Genomic DNA, 22970 nt, shown 5'->3' on the forward strand with positions numbered 1-22970 from the left:
TAAACTAAATTCGACTACCGATCGATTAATCAAACTAGATTGATTTAATCGATTAATTCGATTTTATCTGAAATATAAATACGGTGGAAAGTACAAAACGAAAAACTCTTTCCAAGGATAGATTGTACTTTCTTATGTGGCAACAAAAAAGAAATGAATTATTTATCCACACCTATGTCCACAAAGCCTTGTTGGAAGAAGAATTTACTACTAAATCTCAATCCAAGCAATGCTTTAAGTCTAAACTATCCATAGTCATGAATAATTACATCCCCACCCTCGTACATTTGGAATAAACTCTCCCCCATCCAACTTTTTTTATAGAACACTCAACAAAGTGATACAAATAAGTTCCCAAAGCTCTAAAAACCACCTTACTAATGAAGACATTTCCTATAGAGTAGATTTTACATCTCCCACAAAATAAAGCTTCTATAAACAATCTTTAAGGTTTGCTATTCTAGCTACTATTGTAAAATGGGATGACATAATATCCAATCTAGTTGAATAAGTTAAATCAAGTTTGTCTTCATCTTTGGACAATCACATTTGAATTAAGGCTCTTTAAAACTTGTTGCATTAGTCTTTCCCTTGATGAAGACAAGGTTTTTTTTTTATTTTTTTATTTATATGTAACAGACAAAGATATTATATTTTTACTGCCTATGCATAACTAAAAACATAAGCATTAAATACATACGTGATAAGCTTTGGAAAAAAAACAATGCTCTCAACTTTGCAAAATTTCGATAACGGTGGGGAGGGAGTCGCTCACCCCGACGATGATCGAAATACCAAAAAAGTAAGGTTTAAAGTGAATGGTGTTGAGGAAGACACTTCTATGGCTGTGGATCACGAACCACAACCCAGTATGACATGGAAAGAAATATTTCTAGGGGTCCATGGTGCTGCTTCCGAATCTGTTCGTGATGGGCCTTCTGCAGATAATGAGAATGAATTTGAACTACTTGAAGGTCCCGTCAATATGTCAATCATTGATGGGATTCCTGTTATCGATTTTTCGGGTCGTGTAAAGGAAATCCTCTTCAAAGAAATGGAGTTGACTATCATTGTTAAGCTTCTAGGACGAAATATCGATTACAACACACTTCATAATCGAATCCTTTTTTTTTGGAATCCTACAAATTCTATTAAGATAATGGATATTACTAATGGATATTTTTTGGTGAAATTTCAGGATCCTAATGACTATAACAGAGTTTTATCTCAGGGTCCGTGGACAGTTTATAGTCAGTATCTGACCGTACAACCATGGACTAAACATTTCAGCCCCTTGCAACCTTACCCGAGTGTTGTGCTAGCGTGGATACAATTGCTTAATCTCCCGGGATATCTTTATAAAAGGAAGATCATCGAAGCCATCAGTGGCCTCATTGGGAAGGTGGTTAAACTGGATGTGCAGACTGACAATCAGACGATAGGTCGATTTGCTAGGTTAGCGGTGTATCTTAATCTTGATAGACTATTGATTTCGTAGGTCCTTGTTGACGGAATTGCTCAACGTGTTGAATACGAAGCCCTCCCGACCGTGTGCTTCACTTGTGGCAGGTATGGTCAAGTAAAGGAGATGTGTAATTCGGCTGTGTCAAGCCAAAACCTCACGGGTCATGCGAACAAAACAGAAAAACCTCATGCTGATCTAACGACCGTGGCAGACTCTACTCCGGTGGACAGCATAGATGGGGAAAAATTAATTTCCGTTAACAGAGAAAAGGGCCCAGAATTTGAGCCGTGGATGTTGGTAGAAAAGAAGGCTTCACGGTGAGGAAAGAGAGATTCCATGGCGGGGATCTCTGCGAGGCAAGCTAAACACCCATCTGGGTTCAGATTCACAGTGCTATCAGTGGAAAAAGACTCAATCACGAAATCTGGGTAGGATTTGATCATGGAATCGGGACAGGATTCAAACATTCGACTAAAGGATTTTTCAGGATTTCTTTAAATGGTGATTCGGTTGTAAAATTAAAGAAATTAGACTCCAATGGCATTAAAGAAGTTAATAATTCTTTTATGGTTAAAGGCCAAAGGAAAAGCAAGAGTTTGGGTCTTTCTAAAGAACCTGATTTGAAGGAATTATTGGACAATAATGTGAATAACATTATGGGCCAAAAATCCAAAGCTTCTTTAGACAAAAATTTAGGAAAAAGGCCTATGGGGTCAGAGGGTGATGTGGGTAAAAATTGGGAAATGTTTGATAATTTTGAAATTGCAGGTTCAAAACAACAGAATTTATTTAAAAATGTTTCTATGGGAGACGCTATTAAACAGAACAAGTTGGACACTAAAATGCAGTAGAACAATGAAACTGGAGTTTTGGAAAAAATTAAATCACATTACAACCCTGTTTTTGATGAATTTGAGGGTTTTATAGTACCTATATCAGAAAACACTCTCGATCCAGGTAAGCACTTTGTTGTTAGTTTTGATAAAAATATTAATTCTATGCAGCAGGATAGTTCAGAAACAAAGTCTGTGGAATTTCTGGAATTGAGTCCGAATTCAAAGCCTAATGGTCCCAAAAAGAGAAGAAATAGTGGCAGAGAAAGTGGTAGTCAAAATACTAAAAAGACTTATTTTGTCTTATGAGGTAGAGGGAATTGTTTTAAATCTTCTGAAAACATGCGTGTTCCTCTAGCTGAGTCTATGGTGGCAATGGCGGAGCTTTTATCTCCTCAAGTTCTAGGTTTGAATTTGAATGTAGAGCTTGATGGTGCAAACTCAAAATCAGATTGCAACATCGATCCTGAAAATCAGGTATGATACCCTTTCTATTAATTTTTTGAAAATGAATATCACTATCTTTTCGTAGAATTTTCAGGGTTGTGCAAATGTTAAATTCCCTAGAATTTTTTGGGAATATAACACGAAGTATAAACCAGATATTGTTAGCTTGCTCGAAGCGATAGTTAGTGGTTATAGGGTTGACAACATTATAGCTAAGTTAGGATTTTAGTTTTCCTACCATGTGGAGGCAATTGGCTTTTCAGGGGGTATTTGGTTAGGATGGCGGGATTCTATTCGTCTCCAAGTAATTCGTAGCCATCAGCAATTCATTTTGTCTCAAGTTTGGCACTTGTCTGCATCGCATCCAATTTTTATCGCTTTTGTCTATGGTAGCCCTAATAGACAGAGGCGCCACTTTTTTGGAGTGAGTTAAAGAATTCTATACCTCGTGGTTAGAGCCCTTGGATTGCTATTGGTGATTTTAATGCAATCCTATCCTCTTCTGAGAAATCCAAAGGCCTTTCAAGGGGAAGGAGCTGTCCGCTTTTTGGTGACTTTATTACTTCTGTTGAACTCCATGACTTAGGGTTTAGAGGACCTCCCTTTACTTGGCATAGGGGGTTTCTATTTGAAAGGTTAGATCGTGCTCTGGGAAATGAAGCTTGGTTATGAAATTTTCCTGATTGCATGGTTACTCATCTCCCAAAGATTAAATGAGATCATCGCCTTCTTCTTTTGGTTCTAAATCGAAGTCATTCGCTCCCTCGGGGGAAGCCTTTTAGATTTTTAGCTAGTTGGGTTGAGCATCTTGATTTTGAGGGCTTCCTTAAAGAAAAATGGGATTTTTCCGGAAATATGGCTGAGACCCTTAGAAAATTCACTCATGAACTCAAGGATTGGAATAAACATAAGAATTGCTAACATACAAAGAGAAAGGGATTTATCTAGCTCCATTCATCTAAACCATGTCGATTTTTTTCTCCGTCAAGAGCTTGAGGATGTTCTTCACCATAAAGAGCTTCTTTGGAAACAAAAGGCAAGGTGTGACTGGTTAAATCTAAGGGACGGGAATACAAAATTTTTCCATACTCGTACTTTGCAGAGAAGGAAAAATAATCACATTACCACTATCCGCAATGCTGAAGAGAATTGGATTTATGATTCGGAGGATATTGAGGATGAGGAAAATGACTTTTTTCAGAAACTATATAGGGAAATTCCAACTACTTTGGGAAATTTTCCTTCTAGTGGCTTCCCACAACTTGATCTAGTGGACATTAGTTTCTTGGGGAGATCGATTTCAGATACAGAGATCAAGGAGACAATGTTTGATATGGAGCCTTTTAAATCTCCAATAGTGATGGCTTTCATGCCCTCTTCTTTCAGAAGCATTGGGTCATTCTAGGGGAGGTGATTTGTGACTGGGTTCGTAAGGTCTTTGAAGGAAATCTTATTGATTCTAATTTGAATAACACTTCAATCGTTCTTATCCCAAAGATCCAAAATCCAGAAACCTTCAGTCAATTCTGGCCTATCAGCCTTTGCTCGGTACTTTTACAACTTGACGATGAAGGTAATCGCGAATAGATTTAAACATATTTTCCCTAAAATTATTGCTCATGAGCAGGCTGGTTTTATTGCTGGGACAAACATCAATGAAAACATTATCTTAGCTCAAGAAGTGATCTACACCATGCGAAGTCAGAAGAAACGAAAATGGATGGCAATCAAAATTGACTTGGAAAAGGCTTACGATAGAGTTAGTTAGGAGTTCATTGAAGCTTCTCTTCGAGTGGCAGGTATCCCTGACTTTCTTATTAATGTTATTATGTCATCTATCTCGAATTCTACTATGCAGTTATGTGGAATGGAGTTCCGCTGGCTAAGTTCAAACCTGTTAGAGGAGTTCGTTAAGGGTGTCCCCTTTCCCCCTGCCTCTTTATGCTTTGTATGGAGTGGCTTGGTCACCTGATACAGTTTGCTATCTTGGAAGGTAAATGGAGCCCTATTCGACTATCTAGAAATGGGCTTGCTATCTCTCATTTATTTTTTACAGATGATTTAGTTATCTTTAGTAAAGTTGATTCAAGACATGGTGAGGTCTTAAAGAACATCCTAGATGAATTTTGTAAGTTGTCTGGTCATAAAATTAATGCTAAAAAGACCAATATATTCTTTTCTAAAGGAGTGGATGATACTATGGTGAATTTGATTAGCTCATTGTTTGGTTTTCAACGTGTTCATAATCTGGGTCACTACATTGGAGTTCCTCTTTTCCATCAAAGGGTTACTAGTATCACTCTCCAGTTCGTGGTGGAGAAAGTTCGTGCTAAGCTTCAAAGTTGGGAAGCTAAAAAGCTCTCTTTAGCTAGGCATGTAACTTTGGCGCAATCAGTCCTCTTATCCATCCCTAGCTACTTCATGCAGTCCATGATGATACCTAGGAAAATTTGGGACGAGATTGAAAGTTTGGTTAAGAAATTTATCTGGGGATCTTCTGAAAGACAAAAAAAAGATGTCCCTGGTTGGCTGGGATTCCATTTGTCAACCTAAAGGGTGCGGAGGGTTAGGGCTGAGGAAGCTCCGTGATCAGAATATTTCCTTATTAATGAAGCTGTGTTTCAAATTGGTGTCGAATAAAGATGCCTTTTGAGTACAAGTGGTTAGAGAGAAGTATCAAGTAAGGGAGGAAATACCAGAGTGCATTAATAGGAATAGATGCTCTTTTCTTTGGAATTCATTATCCAAAATTTGGGCTTTCTTTCATAAAAATCTACACTGGTCCATTGGAGATGGCCATAAAATTCAGTGCTGGAAGGACAATTGGATTCTTTATATCGGACCTCTCCTTCGATATATTCCTCCAAATCTCAATCTAAGTCTTGATTACCTTTTACATGAGATGACTTCAAAAGATGGTTCGTAGAACGTTGATCTCTTTCGGACTTGGTTATCTGAAGATGTGATTCAGGCCATTAAGGGCATCCCACCTCCTCAGCATTCTGAAGGTCCTGATAGAATCTCTTGAGCCATACTTCGTCTGGGGACTTCTCTGTTAAATCTTCTTATAAAGCACTTAATGAAGGGGACTGGAACCCGAGAGATGAGAAATAGAAGATTGTGTGGAAGAGCCTTGGACCTCAGCATGTTCGCATTTTCATTTGGACGGTCTTACAAGGAAGAATTATTAGCAATGCCGAAAGAGTCAAGAGAGGATTTTCTGATGATCCCTCTTGTCTTATTTGTGGACATCACTCAGAAGATTCTTTATATATTTTCCGTGATTGTCCTGCTGCTAAGGATATTTGGGCTCAGGTTAATCTAGGTAAGTATATTTCTAATTTTTTTTCAATTCCCACTCAAGACTGGATTCTTCTTAATTTACAGGTAAATAGGTTGATCCATGCGGGAGGAGCTAGTTGGGCTTGTTTATTTTGTCTTCTTATGTGGCGTATTTGGAAAAACCATAACTTATACATCTTTTAAGGCAAACCGTAGAGCTCTAATGAAATTGTTCAAGGATTCGTTAGCTGGGCGATTCAACTTCACTCAGGTCATCAGGGAGTCCCTTTCGCTTGTCTTAGAAATTTTTTTGAAACACGCATCACTAAAGAGAGAGTTTTTCTCAACACCGACGTAGCTGTGCAACTTGATACTGGACTTGCTGCAGCTGGGGGCATTGTTCGTGATAAAGAGGGTAATTGGATTGCTGGCTTTCATAGATTTATCGGTAAATGCTCAGTTTTTGATGCGGAGCTTTGGGGCATTTTAGATGGACTCGGACTTGTTCAAAGACGAGGACATGATCAAGTTATCATTCTTTCTGATTGTCTGGAAGTTGTTAAAGCCATTATTGGAAGTTCATCTACATCTTCTAACTCTGCTCTAATCAGGCGTATTCATACCATTTTATCTCAAGAAACTCAGTGGATTCTAAGATTCATCCCAAGGGAACAAAATCAAGTTGCGGATTGTCTAGCTAAGCAAGCGTTGATTGAAAAAGCCAATATGCAAGTGTTTGATGTCCCTCCGGAGTTGTCTCACGATTTTATTGATCGAGACAAGCTTATGAATGATACACTCAATCAATTGTTGTTTTTGTAATATTCTAAGTTTTTATTTTCTCACAAAAAAAAACATAAGCATTAAAAATTATCACTAATTAAAAACGTCACATACTTTCCTTCATAAAAGAAGGTCACATATCTTCCCACAAATCAAACCGTAACTATGTTTACTAACACAAAGTAATTAAAACAAATTTTTTTGAGTGAATTATAAGATGAACGTAAAGTCCTAATAATAATATAACTAGTACAATTTGAACTTAGGTCATATTTAGTGCGATGAACACCTTTATTATCTGACTAACACACAAAATTTTAATCAAAATAATATTTATTTATATAAATAAATCCGTTATATATTTTGATTATTTGAAGTTGTGGTTCAACATTAAATAGAACATAATTTACCAAAAAAGCACAATTCTACTGATGAGTAATTAATTAAACACTTCAATATTTTTATAAATAAAAAAGTCTTATTTTCTGCACCTAACCAATAATTTTGCCTCCTTTTCATAATTCATACTCGTATAATATATAATAAATTATCATATGTCAGACCCTTTTTTCTTAGCCATTGGGAATTTACGAATTAAAAGCTCATCCTCAATCCTAACCGTGTCTACATACATTATCTTGATGTATATTATAATCTTAAATTGAAGAATAAAAAGAGTGGGCATAAATTTTATTTTTAATAGAGTTGATAGACAATTTATTCTGGAGTCCAGATAGAAAAGCTTAGAATGTGACCCAGAGAAGAGAACCAAAAGACATGTGGCTATGTCTACATTTTGAAGCTATAGAAGTTTATTTCTTTTAGCTGGATACTGGAATCATATCTAAAATAGCAACAGATGTCACATATCTTACTAATTTCTAAGGTAGAATTTACGCCTTTAATATTTAATTAATTTTTAAATATTGTTATTTTCAATTATAATAATTAACATCAAATAATATTTTTTTATAAAATATTGATTTATCTATTCAAATATTATAATAGAAAATTTTCAAATTATAATTAAAATATTTTTAACATATTCAACATATAATATAATAATAACTAATTAATATAATTATTTTAATATTAATTAAGTGATAATTAAATGCTTAGAATTCTATTTGACTAATATTTTTTTTATAAATCAATAAAATTAGAATTAATTTTTTATGTAAAATTTTTTAACTAATAATTATAATTATAATTATCACAATTTTTATCGGTAAATTAAATTATAATTATTTTTAAATGTGTAATTATCACAACTTCTATTAAATTATAATTACTTTTATAAGTATAATTATCACTACTTCTACTTTACTTCAACTTTTTTAACTAATAATTATTAGTTTTATATTATAATTATTTTTAAATATAAATTTAATAATATTCTCCTCAGTTGAAGAAATTTTCTAAACCCACACTTTTTTGTATTATAGATTTTGACTGTTGAGACTAGAGTTTTTAATCAAATTCTATATAGTAAAAACTAATTTCATCTCATAAGTTTTCTTTCTTAATAATAAAAAATTTTATTGCCGCTTAATAACGTATAAGATCATTAAGAATATTATTATACCCTCCACTGGGCATCCCGTACCATGGAAGAGCATTGTTACCATTTCATTAAGGACAATTCTCATATAAGATTTAATCTTTTTAATATTTACAACTTGATATATTAAAGTCATATCCTAATCCGGATTTAAATTGACTTCTATTAAAAAACAATTATTTTATGAGGAATTCACTTTAAACCTTTTTCTTCTTAAAAATATTTTTTTTATGAAGGTCAGGAAAAATACGATACATTACATAAGAAATTAATTATTACTATCATTCCGCTAAAACATCATCCTAAACTTTTATCCTTATTGTGAATCACGATCATAACTTATCTTTTAACACTTTCTGAAACTCAATTATTATAACAAATATATTGGTGAATTAATGAATATTCCTCAAATATATTGGTGAATTAATGAATATTCCTCCATGCGTTCAAATCATGATAAATTTTTTAACCATGTTTTGCCGGTAAATAAGTAACTTTATTTGCGTCTCTTTTTAACGTGCTAGAAAAGGCCTTCTTCAAACATGCTCTTTCGTCTGTCACCAGGCCAATAAATGAAAGATGCTCATCACTGTTCTTGAACCTTTTGATAGCCAGTGAATCTCCCTATTTAAGAATCCTCTTGTGTCCCAGTTGCAACGCAATTTTTAACCCCTTTATAGTTGTTAGCATCACAGCCATTAACCGATCCATAGCCTGTCCCAATTTAAAAGAAGAACAAGCTAAGACAAAACCCCAAAATCTCATATGACTATACCTCCACCGCCACCTGACCTGGTTACATTTTCAAAACTCCCATCAAAATTCAATTTTACCACATTCGGGGAAGGTGCTTTCCAGACTACATTTGTGTATAAGTTCATTAGTTGATGAGTATGATGAGTATAACTCTCAATGTATTAAATGGAATGGTATATTATGTAATACATACAATATATATGGTTTTACTTTTATAATGCGTTTACATGAAATATTTTAAAATTTAAAAAATTTTAAAAAAATTAATATTTTAGTATTTGTATTGGTATTTTATCAGAAAAGAAAGTTAAAATGAAGAAGAAAACTGAACTTAGAAGAACTTATTGAAAAGAGAAAACAATAAGTCAAGTAATTGAAATGGAAAAGGTACATTTTATTGAACTAAAACTAGCATTTATATAGTAAACAAGTTAACAACTACTAACTAAAAATAGGCTACTAACATAATCATAATCTCTAAAAAAGATCTTTAAAAAATCTGAAACAAATCAAAGAGTTATGAATATATCTAAAATTAGCCAGATTATGATAACTGAATCAAATCTTCAACACTCCTCCTTGCTTTAGTTGCTGCAAACACCAAGTGTTGTTCTCAAAACTTCAAATTTGCTTACTGAGAGCGGCTTGGTGAAGATATCTGCAACCTATTCCTTTGTTTTACAATGAACCAGTATAACGTTACCTTCTTTTTGTACTTCCCTCAAAAAGAAAAGTTTAATGTTGAAATGCTTAGTCTTCCCACGAAATATTGGATTATGAGAAATTGCAATGGCAGCTTGATTATAAATGAAAATCTTTGTGCTTTCCTTCTGTTCAAGGTTAAGATCACTTAATAATTTTCTCAACCACAAAGCTTGATTAACAGCAGTTGCTGCAGCAACAAATTTTGCTTCAGCAGTAGGTTGAGCCACAATTTCTTGCTTTTTCGAGCTCCATGAGAGGACACCAGTTCCAAAAGTAAAACAATAGCCTGGTGTACTCCTCATGTCACCAATGGAACCTCTCCAATCATTACTAGAGAAGCCAACAAGCTTGAACTCATTGCTTCTTATGAATTTAACCCTAAAATTACTTGTGCCTTTGATATAACAAACTACTCTCTTAGCAACCTTGAGATGCAATTCGCTGGCATAATGCATAAATCGTTACAAAATACTTACAACATTTAAAATATCAGGACGTGTTGTTGTAAGATACATTAAGCAACCAATCAAACTTCTAAAATATCCCTCATCAACTTTATCAGCTCTATCTTCTTTACACAGCTTCTCCTTCTGATTCACAAGAGTGCTTACTTCCTTGCATTCTTCAAGTTTCAATTTCTTTAAGCTTTTCTTGGCATACTTCTTCTAGCAGATGAATATTTCATGCTCAGCTTGTTTAATTTCCATTCCAAGAAAAAAAGAAATCAATCCGAGATCTGTCATCTCAAAAACCTTCATCATCTCCTGCTTGATTCCTTAAGCAACTGTGCATCATTTCCTATTAGCAATAGATTATCAACATAAAGAGAGACTATCAGAATATCATTATTCTGACGTTTGACATAAAGAGTGGTCTTGGACAATTTTTTTTCAAAACTCAAACTCAGCAAATGATCATCTATCTTATATACCAAGCTCTTGGAGCTTGTTTCAGCCCATAAAGAGCCTTCTTGAGAAAAAACACCATGTCTTCCTCTCCTTTCTTCACAAAACCTTCAGGCTACTCAACATAAATTTCTTCCTACAAAATGCCATTTAAAAAAGCTAATTTTACATTAAGTTGATACACTCTCCAATTCATTTGAGTAGCCACAATAAGTAAAAGTCTTATGGTGTCCAAACGAGCAACTGGTGCGAAGGTGACAGAATAGTCCACGCAAAAAACTTATGCATAGCCTTTGACCACAAGTCTTGCTTTGTGCTTTTTGATTGAACCATTAGCATTAAGCTTGGTTCTATACACCCACTTGACTCCAATCACTTTCCTATCATGGGGTCGATCAATCAACTCCTATGTTTTGTTTTTCTTAATCATGGACAACTGCTCCTTTATTGCAACCACCCATTTTATGTCCTTAATTCCCGTGGTAAGAATTTAAGGTTCACATACAGCTATATTACATCTTGAATAAATGTTAGTGGGCAATCTAGTACCCCTTGTTGGAGCATCATCCAACTTATTCAACCAATTTTCATTTTTATCCATGGTTGAAACAGGAAATTTAATCTTCAGATTTGCTATGCTTTGGCCATTTTTCTCATCCTAGTTCCACTCTTAATTTTCCATGAAATGAACATCTCCGCTTATAACAATTTTCCTAGACTACGGTTGGAAAATTTTATAAGCTTTTGCAACAGTGTTATAGCCGATAAAGACTCCTAGAAGTGCCTTTTTGTGTAACTTGTCTCTCTTGATTTATGAAACGTAAGTGAAGCACAAATAGCCAAATATTTTGAGAAAATTTAAATATGGTTTATGACCAAACCACCTCATAGGGTGTTTGATCCTTGATTGCTTTTGTGGGCAGTCTATTCTGTAGGAAAACCGTAGTATGAGCTGTTTCTGCCCATAACTTTTTCAGTAAAATTTTCTCATGCAACATACATCTGGTCATGTTTAATTTGTATGTGTTTCACCTCTCACTAACTCCATTCTGTTGTAGAGTATAGGAAGCTATTAACTGATGCTCAATACCAGCTTCTTCACAAAATGCATTGAAATTTTCTGATGTATACTCCTTGCCATTATCGGACTTCAATATTTGAATGTGGTTGCCACTTTGATTTTTCCACAGTCTTCTTGAATTTCCAAAATACTCCAACGATTTCTAACTTGAATTTTAAGAAGAAAATCCAACTTATTCTTGTAAAATAATCAATAAAAGCAGCATAATACCGACTACCTGCTAATGAAAGAGTTTTTTAAGGTCCAGAAAATGTCTCTGTGAATCAACTGCAACTTACAAGTGGCTCACCATGCTGTCTTGGGAAATGACTTCCCATTTTGCTTCCAAATTGACAAGCCTTACATGCCGGTATATGATCATCAAGTTCCGTAATATCAATTTTCATTTTTTTTAGACTTCAACTGTAGTATCCCCGATAATAATAGTGTCCGAGCCTTTTATGCCACAGTACTATGAGGCTTTCTTTGATTAGAAAAGCTGATTGCTCCTCTTGCATTGGATTGAGGGAAAAACTCCTTGCCATCTTAACTTCGAACATCTTCTGTCCTGTAGCATCTTCTATCACACATGCCTTTTCCATGAACTTCACTTTGAATCCCTTCTATACTAATTGACCAACACTAAGTAGATTTTGATTAATATCAGGTACGTATAAAACATCAGTAATGAACTTGGTACATGAACAACTTGTAATGGCTATAGTGTCCTTTCCTTTGACTGCAATGTAGTCACCGTTCCCAATTTTGACCTTCTTGGATTCGGTACTCTTCAGTTCTTTGAACAACTCTTTGCCATTATCATATGATTAGTGCAACCACTGTCAATGAGCCAATTTTCACTTGTTTCGTGACTAGTGAAACAAGTTGCAACAAAAAGTTGATCTTCTTCTTCTTGATCTGCCACTTGCGCTTCATCTCCTTGTAGCTGATTTTTGTACTTACAAATAACAGCTTCATGTTCCATTTGGTTTCACTTACTGAACTTTGAATCTGATCTTCTCTAATACTTGAAAGAAGGGTGACCTTTCTTGCCGTAATGTTGACATGGAGGATAATCCTTTTTTACTCCTGATATTCTATTTCTAGTTTTACTTTTGTTCTCAAGTGCAGAGCTTTCTCCACCCGCAATGTGAAACTTTTTATTCTTTAACCTCCTATTCTTTCCTTCATCTTGATGCTTAATTGGTAGAGTATCTTTGACAGCTATTTCTTGCCTCATTACATGCCTTTGCTCTTGTGCTTGTAAAGCACTTAAGAGTTCTGCCAAAGTAATCTTTGACATACCCTTCGTGTTCTCTAAGGTGGTGATGGTAGCCTCAAACCTTTTAGGTACTGTTACAAGGATTTTCTCCACAATCCTTAAATCTACTAGAGATGAACCTAGCAGCCTGACCTTATTGGCTATGTTAAAGAGCCTTTCAGAATATTCTTTGATTGTCTTAGTCTCCTTCATCTTTTGCAGCTCAAAATCACGTACAAGATTCAACACTTGTATCCCATGAATTCTCTCATCTCCCTCATACTCAGTTTTGAGATAATCCCATATCTTTTTTGCTGACTTTGGAGATATAATTCAAGTGAAAATAGTTGGTGAAATTGTAGTAAATAAACATGCTTTTGCCTTTAATTTCCTTGTCTTTTTTTCTTTTTGTGTTTTGATATGTGCCACGGTGGGGTTGGTAGGTAATGTAGGAAGCTCGTAGTCTTCTTCCACTGCTTCTTAAAGATCTATAGCCTCCAGATAAGTCTTTATTCGCACTACCCAAATCTGATAATTATTTTAATCAAAAATAGGCGACGTAATCAAAGAGAAATTAATTTCAGCTTTCATAATGCGGCAAACACTAACACATGTCCCTCAAAAAGAAAACTCTGATACCAATTCTTGGGATTTTATTAGAAAATAAAACTAAAATGAAGAAAATTGAACTGAGAAGAACTTATTGAAAAGAGAAAACAATAAGTCAAGTAATTGAAATGAGAAAGGTATATTTTATTAAACTGAAACTAGTGTTTATATAGTAAACAAGTAAACAACTACTAACTAAAAATAGGCTACTAACATAAACATAATCTCTAAAAAAAACTCTAAAAAATCTGAAACAAATCAAAGAGTTATGATTATATATAAAATTAGCTAGATTATGATAACTGAAGCAAATCTTCAATAATTTGTGATCATTTTCTTTGGATAAATACTTTTTTAGAAAAAAGAAAAGGTTATTGTAATTTCTTAAGTTAAAAAATAATTATAAATGAGGAATTAAAAATAAATAATATAAAAATATGCAATATGGGTATATTAGATTTGTAAAAATATAAAATATTTTCAACTTAAAATTTGAAATCAGGAAAGTATCAAATTCGTTAATCTTTAGAAATGAAAGTACATAGACTAAATTCCAAATCTGTAAAAAGTACAAAGAGTTATGACATTATAATCTTTTGAAAAACCACCTCGATAGGTGGAGTTTGAATAGGAAAGTCAAATTCCTTTTTGAAATTCTTTATAGAATATGAAATTCTCTATTATATTTACCAAAATAAGAAAATTAATTTTTGAAAATTTGAAAACCTTGATAGAAATGAAATTTATCTTTCAAATATTTTATCCAAACAGACTCTTATTGTTTTAATATGTCTACTTCATTTTAAAATTGAATTATATTTTATCTACTAGTTCATTGTGCAAATCTAAATAATAGATTTTAGGGGTCAATTAAAAGATTAAATATATTGATAAATATTTGATGCATCGTCAGCGCACGAGTCTCATGTGCTACCAGCAAAACGACAACACAATACCTCTTTTGTAGTGAAAATAAAGAAAAATAGTGAAAGACTTTTAAATAAATACCAATAACTTTATTTAAATATAAGTTTGAAACTCAAAATTTAAAATCCAAAACTCGATATAAATCATAACTCTTAAGCTACACTCTAAGCCCTAAACTCATTATTTTTAGAACTAGACTAGACTGGTTGGTTGAACCAAGAATCGATAGAAGTATCAGTCTGGAATAAGGGGTTGGACTGGTTGAGCTCCAAATTGATAAGAACATTTGGGAGAATAGCTTAAAGATTGTGTATAAGACATCATAGGTTAAGGCTCGGGTTCAGACTCGACTTGGGGTGTAGGAGGCGGTTAACCTCGTTGGTCCCCTCATCCGTGCATGTGTGGATGGGCTGCCATCAATTGGCCACCAAATAAATACAAATTCCCATTCTCCATGTAACAACATTGGTACTCGACTGACTGGGGCTGCAAATCAAAATCCATTCAGGCATTCCATAATGTAAGATATTTTTAATGCTCCAATGCCCATTTCTTTGATTCTTTTCCCCTTTTGTTAATTCCATGGACATTGTCAAAATTTCCCAAATTGTCGCATAACTCGAATCCCTTTGTACAACTCAACTATTGATAAATTAAACATAGGTGCGTTAATGCACCACAAGTGTGAGTGGATATGAGTCGATGGGGAAATAACAATCATAATGTTTGGGGTGGAATATAGCATTTACATGAACTATACAATTAATAACATGGTTATAGTAACACGAGTCAAATAGCATACATAAAGTAATTATATGACATGAATATTAGGAAAAATTACTATGACACCCTATACCTGACCCGATTGCCAAGTCCAAATACTGGACGTCACATCAACCCAAATAGCTTATAAAAATTTTTGTTCTAATTTAATTTTTTATTCTTACACAACTTGAACTTCAAATTCCTCACTACTATTAATATTCACATCGCTAGTTTTAAATGCATACAACCAAACACTTTTAATGATTAAATAATTAGTTACAACTTACAATTTGACTAAATATAGACTCAAATAATTTCCACCCTGAGGCGTGGCCTTTGTGGGTGCCCCACTATATACATGAATAGCTACCGCACACCACTTAACTTTAGTGGAGTATGGCTTGGTCCCTCTATGTCTTTATATACCCTGCATTCAAGTAGTAAATTTTATTAGTTCAGAAGAGCTTAGTGAGGTCTGCTCATACACAATTATTAAACTCTAAAAAAAAGAGATATTGTGCTTAGAGTTAAACTCCCTAGATTTCGAGGGGGTGGAATCAGCAAACTTTATTGGTGTAGCCATTGTCTTTGTTCCTTTGAGCCGAATGTTGGTAGAGTAAATCTTGGTTTGGTCATAACCACGTTTTGTCTCGGTAAATACTCATAAGGGTCTCACCCTTGTCTATCTTTATTCCAAACCTTCATTATACCCCTTTCACGGTATTCCACATCATTGATACTCGTATCCACTACCTCTTATTGATGTCAAAAATTGGATTATTCCCAAGTATTTACCATAATTTCGGATCTTTACTCGCATAAGAACTCTTCCTAGTACCTTTAATTACTTAGTGGACTAGTGCCCAAGATGTAATACCAGAATGCTAATTCTCTTAATCCCATCACTTAAAGTACTCCAATGGACGTGTAGTCCTCGGTGTACCATTTTCCTTCTCAGGTATCCCTTGACTGTTTCCATTCTTGGTAAACCTACGAGGTTTTCTCCATGTTACATAGCCTTAATAGATTCCCGCTTCTCACTATTTTAAAGGATTTTATTTACCATTCAGTCTCAAGCTAACATTTCCTCCCATGAAGACTCTTGTTGGTTTACCCATTCTTCTCATCTACTTCTTTATCATATACCAAAATAAGATTTTATTCTATTACAACCTATTTCGCTTCTACTTAACACATATGGGGTTTGCGACTTCTCTGGCGGACTCTTATTGGTAGACATCCAGTTTACCATCTTGTTTAAGGAGTCACTTCCTCCTTTTATGCATAACTGAGTTATGACATTTCCATGACTTCACTCCTTATTACCTTTGGGGAATCCCTGTAACATCTTTTACCCGTATTCAATGTTAGAATAGGGTTACGGAGTACTACCAGACTTATAACACATATAAACATTCAATTTACATATAATTTCACAATTTAAGCAAACATTATTCAAACTCAAGCACAATTTCCCTATAATGAGTCTACGAGGCCCTAAACATACTTTAGCAGTGGTTCAGGACTAAATCGATAACTTTGAAAACTTTCACGAAACCTTGAAAATTTTTCTCAAGACAAGGGACACATGCCTATGTGGCCCAGCCATGTCTCTCACACGACCAACAGAAGTACCCTTGTCACAGACCATGTGGACATTTGAAATGATAGCACATGGTCGTGTCCTCGCCCGTGTCCAACCCCGTGTAACTCTCTAACTTGGGTCACACAGCCAACACACATGCCCGTGTGCCCTAAAAATGGCCATACACACCCGTGTGCTAGGCCGTGCCAAATCTGTAGGGTATACTGACTTATGCCACATGGCCAAGTCACACGCTCGTGTGTGAGGCCGTATGGAGTATACTGACTTGATTTTAATTTCAACACTGGGGGACACACAGCTGTGTATATAACCATGTGTCATACACGGCTGAGACACCCGTCCGTGTGGACAAAAATAGGCTATTTACCAAGCCATTTTGCCACCCCAAATTGGCACTCATCTACATCAAATCAATTGATACCAATACAAGGCATAAATAAGCATTCAAACAACTTCAACCATCATCATTTATTCCATTTCATTACTAACAAATACAAGACTCACCATACCATAATATGCAATTCAAATACATACCAAATTTTACCCTTTTCATTCATCAATATGGTCATTTTCAAACAAGCATCAAATTACCTAAACTCATAAACCTACCAATTACCAATTCATCAACCATTTGATATTCACCATATCTATTTTCAACAGGCATCAAATACCATCATAACTAGCATTTATAAGGCAATTACTATACTCAAACAAAGGCCATTTGCACACTTTTATACATCATCAAATTCACCATTATAAGCCAACTCACATGGCTATAAATATATAAACCAAACCTAATATTAACAAGTCAACACAAATGCCCAAAATACATATACCAAAAAGACGAAGTCCCTATACATGCCATATATTTAAAATACCAAAGTTCATAGGTACCAAGTGATAGGTGGATAGTGTGAAGCGATCTCCGACGACCCTCGAATCCGAGCTAACTTGATAACACTATAAAACACGGGAAAATAAACAAAGTAAGCTATAAATGCTTAGTAAGCTCGTATACCATAAACTTAATTCAATCTCAAGATTATAAATCAACAACTTGAATATATAAACATTTAGCATATATTTGCTAACAAACCTTTCATATACACAATTATGATATTAACCACATTCTTTACAAGTTTCTTCACACCAAAGCTTATATATGTCATGTACGTACCTTTACCATCTCATATCATTCTCATACTCAATCACATCTTTCATTTACCCGATGAACCATTCAGAATAGAAGTGAGATACATAAGAGTCTCGCACACTAAGTCCCTATACCATGGCCCAAAGCCAAATCAAGTTAGCTTATATTTGAAAATTGATATCATGGCCCGAAGCCAAATCAACCGATATTAATGGCCCGAAGCCAAATCAACCGATATTCATGGCCCGAAGCCAAATCAGTATAACTCACTCCCGAAGTGCTAATATCATGACCTGAAGCCAACTCAATGTATCTCCTAATGACGTGTCACTAGTATCCTAAACTATTCCTAAGGTTCAACCAGGATTTCAAATGTCGAATCATCATCAAATCACTTTCGATCATATCCATAGTCTCGTATTCAAAATTTATGCAATATCAAAGTATATGAAATACATTTTGTATCAAAACTTATAATATACGAACTTACATCAGATGTAAAAATGGAAAAATAAGTTGGCTAGTCAAGTACTTTGTTTTTCCCTTGGTCTAACTTCGAGTTTTGCTTTTCTTGATCTATATGATATCAAATTTAAATGTTTTAATAATCCCTCTATTCAATTTGGTTCAAAACATACTTTAAAGCACTTTTACACATTTACTCCTTATTTTATAAAAACACAAATTCATGCAATTCAACCACAACCTGTAACGCCCCTTATCCGTGTTCGACACTAGAACAAGATACGAGGCACTACTGGACTTAAACTCAAACAAACATTCAAAATCGAGACATGAGTTTCCACTCAAATTTAAAAATTTTCGAAAACATTCATATCGTCCCTTAAACGAGCCTACGAGGCCCAAAACATGCATTAGGAGTGGTTTGGGACTAAACCGAGAACTTTAGAAAATTTCCCTACACTTAGAAATTTTTTCATCAAAACAGGGGTCACACACCCATGTGGGGAGGCCGTGTGGTCACACACGCCCGTGTCCCTAACCCGTGTAACTCTCTGTTTATGATGTCATCAACAAATTGAAGTCACACGGCCAAGTCACACGCCAATGTGGTTAGGCCATATGGGTGATTTAATTTTCATAATTTTTCATAAAATAGGTGCAAACTTCACACGCCCTGGGCACACGCCCATGTCTCTGGGTAGTGTCCTTCACACGGCTGAGACACACGGCCGTGTCTTTGCCCGTGTGGAAAAAAATAAAGCTATGTACCAAGCCATTTTGCCCCCTTTACTTGCACCAACCTACACAACAACAAGGAACACCAATCCAAGCATATTCATACAATCTATTCAGCCACAAATAAGACATCAATATATCATTTACATGCAACCATCTACCACATACAAATATCACCTACTCATCAACTCAATCCATGTAAATTCTCACATCCATGAAAACATCATCATATGCATATATACTTAACCAATATTAGCTAATTTCAATGGCCATTTACAAAATGAATTATCAATCATTATAAGCCAACACATTTGGCCAAATCACATATGACACATAACAAAATGACTAAGTCCCTATATATGCCATAACTCGAAATATTAAAGTCATTGGTACCCAAAATGTTAAGTTGATAGTGTGAATGGATCTCTGACAGTCTTCAATTCCCGAGCTAGCTTGGTGACACTATAAAACAAGGGAAAAAGAGAGGGGGTAAGCTTTAAAGCTTAGTAAGTTCCTATGCAAATAATAGGCATCATAAGCACACTTTAACATATACTTAACATGAAGTAAATTAACATAAATGTCATTGTAAATTTCATAATCAAGCCTAGCATATATGTTATTAATATCTTAACATTATAACTTCCTCAATCAAACCATACCGTCGATTCATCACATATCGAGCTCATTAAGCATGAGTTTTATGTACATACCTGTACCAACTTACAACTTACCACAATCTTTCACAACATACCTTAGTCTTTCACAACTTAAACTTTGCCGTTAAGTTTTCTCGTTGAACCACTTGGAATACTAAAAGATACTCGGGAAATCTCACACACATAGTACCATACCAATGCCATATCCTAGATATGGTCTTACATGGGATATCATATCGATGCCAATAGCATAGCTATGGTCTTACACGAAATCTCATATCGATGCCATATCCCAGATATGGTCCTACACGTAATCTCAACTAACCTTAATGTCCTGACATTTGTATCTTAACTATTCCTAAGGTTAAACCGAGATTTTCTCGCTTGTCAAACTTTGTCGAATTCATTCAAAGAGTAAATCACAATTCATATAATAACAACACAATTGAAGCATAATTAATAATGCATTATTTGCATACGAACTTACCTCAGTACCAAAAATAGGAGAAATGAATTTAATCGTCAAACACCTTATTCTTTCCCCGATCAAGGTCCGAACTTCATTTTTCTTGATCTGTAATAGCAAACTTAGCTTATTTATTATTCACATTCCTCAATTCAGTCCAAAAATCATACTATGGAAAAAATACATTTTTGCTCCTAAATTTTGACATATTTACAAATTAGTCTCTAGGATCGTAAAATGAAATGTATTCAATTTCTTTGTTACCCAAGCCTAGCCAAACCATATACCTGCTCATATCAGCCCAAATTTTTCATCAAATCATATTTTTACTACCCATTTTACATCTTTTTTCAAATAGGTTCTTTTTAGGTATTTTCATGAAAAATCACTTAGTAAAAATTGTTTATTACATATCAAACTTTTATTTTCTACCATTAAACATCAAAACACATGCATGTTACACATGGGTAAATTTCTAAACATGAACCCTACTTCAAAACAATGGTAGCAATGGAAAGATCAGACGGATATGATTTAAAAAATGTAAAGAGCATTAAAAATGGGGCAATGATGTACTTGCAATCAAGCTTGAAAGATGACAAAACCTTTGCCATGGAGAGCTTGAAATTTTTGGCCAAGGTTGAAGAAGATGGACACAATTTTGGCTTTATTTTCCCTTTTTATTCTTTTATTTACCAAATGATCAAAATGCCCTTTTTGCCAAACTTTAAAATTTTATCTCACCATGTTCATTTTGTCCACTAACTTAACAAATGATTTAATTATATCATTTTGTCCACTAACTTAACAAATGATTTAATTATCATATAAGGACCTCTAATTTAAAATCTCATAGCTATTGGACACCTTTAACATGTAGAACTCAACTTTTGCACTTTTTTATGATTTAGTCCTTTTGACTAAATTGAGTGCCCAAACATCAAAATATTCGAATGAAATTTTCACGAAATCATTTTGTAAAACCGTGGACCATAAAAATATGATAAAAATAAATTTTACTACGTTAGATTCGTGGTCTTGAAACCATTGTTTCGATTAGCCCCAAAATTAAGCTGTTGCACAACCCATGCTAGTCGAATTTTAATTAGGTCCCTAGCAGCCCATATTTTTCATTTATTTCACATTTTAACCACTAAGGTTGCACATTTTACAATTTAATCCCTAATTTGCATTTTCACTAAAAATAACTTAAGAAAACTTGTATATCTATCAACAAGCATTCATAATCTATCAAAAAACTTCAAAACACATGCTTATTCATTATGGCAACATTCAAAATCTTTAACAGTTTTGCAAAATAGTCCCAGGGCTAGCTAGACCTAGTTGTAATGATCTCAAAAACATAGAAATCATTAAAAATGGAGTCAAAATTACTTACCAATTGAGCAATGAAATGGCCGAATGTTTAAAGCCCTAAAATGGCTTTCTTCTTTGCTATGTATGGTTAAACAAGTTGAATGAAACACATTTTTATGTTTTTGTTTTATTAATTTAACTTATATTTACAAATTACTATATTAACCTTATTATAAACCATTTAATATCATCCATTTTATGTCTATCATTGTCCACTAAATATATAAAGAGTCTAATTATCATTTAAAGACCTTAACTTTTATAATCCATACCTAATAGATACCTTTAACTATTAAAACAAAACTTTTGTACTTTACACGATTTAGTTTTTTTATCAAATTAACTAATCAAACAGTAAAATTTCTAAACGAAACTTTCACACAATCATTCAATCATGCTATAAACATTAAAATAATAATAAAATAATTATTTTGACTTTGGATTTGTGGTCTCTAAACCACTATTTCGATTTGACTAAAAACGGGCTATTACAATCCCCTAGTTGTCACGTTAAACCCGTGTCTTCAAATGCTCAAGTCCATTCTATCTAATGACTGGTCGCTCAAGTCACACTCGACTTCTTTTTTATACCTTGGCAGGTCTTCTGGTTAACTAATAAGTGAACTTTACATGTTCCCATAGCCAAGCTAATGTCTTACGCATGTAACCCTATGTTTAATGTACTGGCGAACTACCCTATAGTTATTGTCCCGACGGATTACCTCGTGTTGCCATAGCCGAGCTATGGTTGTACACCTTAAACCTTGTTGAGGTGTCACTACGAAAAACCTTACCTCCGTTGCGGTGTCGTTCTATAAAGTCGATAGATCATCGCCATGGTGTCACTCTTGTGGGCCAGTTGATAATGTTCCATCTCACTTCTAGCCTTAATGCTCGACTACCGTAGTGTCCCCTTTACAAGGTTGAGAGCTTCGTACATCACGATTTGCAACTTGCAACATTGGATTGTGAAATCTAACAGAAATTTCATTTCCCTATCTATCCACCCAATCTTCCATACGCCATAACCTACTCCATCTATCTCATCAAAGTAAATACCTTTGTACTCTGCATACAAGGTACTCATACATTTCATGCAAAAAAAGTACTTAATACATAATGCAAAGTACACTACATTTTTAACACCACA

At 34.3% G+C, this 22970-nt stretch overlaps 1 protein-coding gene across 1 annotated transcript; it reads left to right on the forward strand.

The window, feature by feature from the left end:
* The first annotated feature begins 296 nt into the window (after positions 1 to 296).
* On the forward strand, positions 297 to 1816 carry LOC107901990 (uncharacterized). The gene is made up of 2 exons (XM_041111869.1): positions 297 to 1402; positions 1499 to 1816. The coding sequence occupies exons 1-2, from the start codon at positions 725 to 727 to the stop codon at positions 1784 to 1786; spliced, it is 966 nt and encodes a 321-aa protein (XP_040967803.1). The 5' UTR covers positions 297 to 724; the 3' UTR covers positions 1787 to 1816.
* The last annotated feature ends 21154 nt before the right edge of the window (positions 1817 to 22970 follow it).

Source organism: Gossypium hirsutum, chromosome A01 (genome assembly GCF_007990345.1).
Source record: "Gossypium hirsutum isolate 1008001.06 chromosome A01, Gossypium_hirsutum_v2.1, whole genome shotgun sequence".
Lineage (NCBI taxonomy): Eukaryota > Viridiplantae > Streptophyta > Magnoliopsida > Malvales > Malvaceae > Gossypium > Gossypium hirsutum.

Excerpts from the sequence above, each read along its gene's own strand:
- LOC107901990 (XM_041111869.1), top strand. The coding sequence starts at position 725 with ATGCTCTCAACTTTGCAAAATTTCGATAACGGTGGGGAGGGAGTCGCT. Across the intron at positions 1,403-1,498 it reads TCAGTGGCCTCATTGGGAAG|GTCCTTGTTGACGGAATTGC; the intron begins GTGGTTAAACTG and ends TTGATTTCGTAG.